The sequence below is a fragment of the Atta cephalotes genome, assembly GCF_000143395.1.
Source record: "Atta cephalotes unplaced genomic scaffold scaffold00841, whole genome shotgun sequence".
NCBI lineage: Eukaryota > Metazoa > Arthropoda > Insecta > Hymenoptera > Formicidae > Atta > Atta cephalotes.
Window position 1 is genome coordinate 1,593 of NW_012130905.1, and position 2,133 is coordinate 3,725.

At 39.7% G+C, this 2,133-nt stretch overlaps 1 protein-coding gene across 1 annotated transcript; it reads left to right on the forward strand.

The window, feature by feature from the left end:
- Positions 1-313: 313 nt before the first annotated feature.
- On the forward strand, positions 314-2,114 carry LOC105625314 (hypoxia up-regulated protein 1-like; the record flags this gene model as incomplete). The annotated part of the gene is made up of 3 exons (XM_012206650.1): positions 314-451; positions 807-1,767; positions 1,852-2,114. Coding segments are annotated over exons 1-3 (1,362 nt in total), but the record flags the coding sequence as incomplete, so codon positions are not given.
- Between the last annotated feature and the right edge of the window lie 19 nt (positions 2,115-2,133).

The following is a 2,133-nucleotide window of genomic DNA, read 5'->3' on the forward strand; positions in this document are numbered from 1 at the left end:
TTTGTTGATTTAAAAGGGACTGCAATGCGCGAACGTGTGTTCTGAATGGTGTACAGCTGAGAGCCGTTTCCCCTGAGTACGTCGTGTGTCGTCGCAAGACCTGAGCTTAAGGTGAGCGCGCGTTAATCCGCCCGCTTTCCCCATCGACGTGCCTCACGTCGCCGGTATTCATAACCAAGTTTGACAGCTAGACAGAGCATGACAGTACGTAGGTCTCGTGCCTTGATCCGCGAGCATGCATGTTAATATTCTTGAATATTATCATATAGATTTCCTTGTTACGATTTTACTTCACATCTGTCTCGATTTCCAGATGGGATTCTCACAAAGAAGCATGTCGATGGCTTCACTAGCCCTATTCATAATCGCCACCTTCGTCGGCATCAGCGAAGAACTTGCCGTTATGAGCATCGACCTTGGTAGTGAATGGATGAAAGTCGCTATCGTTTCGGTACGTGACATCTGTTTGTAACGAATGCAACTGGTGATTTTTATATTAGAAAGGCTGCGTTCAACAGAGAAAGCAGTTTTGCAATTATCGTACAACTCTTTAACTTGCTTAAACTTGTCTTAAACTTGCTCTTATTCTCCCAGGCTGCGTTCGCTTTGCAGCTTATTAGCGCTTGTGAACATCAATTGTTCTTGTTTAATATTTAATGAACAACAAGAATGAAACAATGTTTAAAACATTGTGAACATCAAAGCGAACACAGCCAAAACTTTATTAATTAAATATAACTGTTATTTCTTTATAAAAAAATGAGCATGTTTCTTATGAAATATCTTTATTATTCTTTGATTCACAGCCTGGTGTTCCTATGGAAATAGCTTTAAACAAGGAATCAAAGAGGAAAACACCGGTCACGATTGCGTTCAGGGATGGAGAGAGATCGTTCGGCGAGGATGCTCAAGTAATCGGAGTGAGATTTCCTCAGAACACCTTCTTCTACATTCTAGATCTTCTAGGAAAACCTATAGACAATCCGCTAGTACAACTCTACCGAAAAAGATTTCCTTACTACGACATCATTGCTGATAACGAGAGAAAAACAGTAGCATTTAGATTGAATGAAAACACGACGTATACTCCAGAAGAACTACTCGCACAGATATTACACAAAGGCAAAGAGATCGCAGAAGCTTCTGCCCATCAGAAGATCAACGAAGCCGTTATCACTGTGCCAGGATTCTTCAATCAGGCTGAAAGAAAGGCACTAATTCAAGCGGCGGAACTCGCCGGTTTGAAAGTGTTACAGCTCATAAATGATTACGTGGCGGTAGCTTTAAATTATGGTGTATTTGGTAGAACTGAAATAAACGATTCTGCTCATTATATTATGTTTTATGATATGGGAGCTAGCAGCACTACTGCGACAGTCGTCAGTTACCAAAACGTAAAAACAAAAGAGAGGGGTTTCCTTGAAACCAATCCTCATGTTACTGTATTGGGTGTGGGATATGATCGCACACTTGGGGGATTAGAAATGCAAATCAGATTGCAGCATTATTTAGCACAAGAATTTGACGCTCTTAAAAAGACACCAAACTCTGTATTTAAGAGCCCAAGAGCGATGGCGAAACTCTTTAAGGAAGCTGGACGCGTCAAAACTGTACTTAGTGCCAACGCAGACCACTTTGCCCAGATAGAAAGTTTAATAGACGATATTGACTTCAAGTTGCAAGTCTCGAGAGAGAAGCTGGAAGAAATATGCGCCGATTTATTTGAACGTGTAGCGAATCCTGTGAAGGTTGCATTGGAAACTTCAGGTAACTATCTTTTGAAAGAAAACTATCATGTTTCTTGCAAATATGTATTTAAACATTAAATGTATTTACATGAAATTATTTTAGGTTTGACAATGGATATCATATCGCATGTTGTATTGGTGGGGGCAGGTACTCGAATGCCAAAGGTACAAGAGACATTGTCCCAATATGTAAACACAGAATTATCAAAAAATGTAAATACGGATGAAGCAGCTGCTTTAGGAGCTGCGTATAAAGCAGCTGATCTTAGTCAGGGTTTCAAGGTCAAGAAGTTTGTCACGAAAGATGCTTTATTGTTTCCTATTCAAATCACATTTGATAGAATTGTTGATAATAAAGTTAGACAGGTAAAAGATTATTATATGA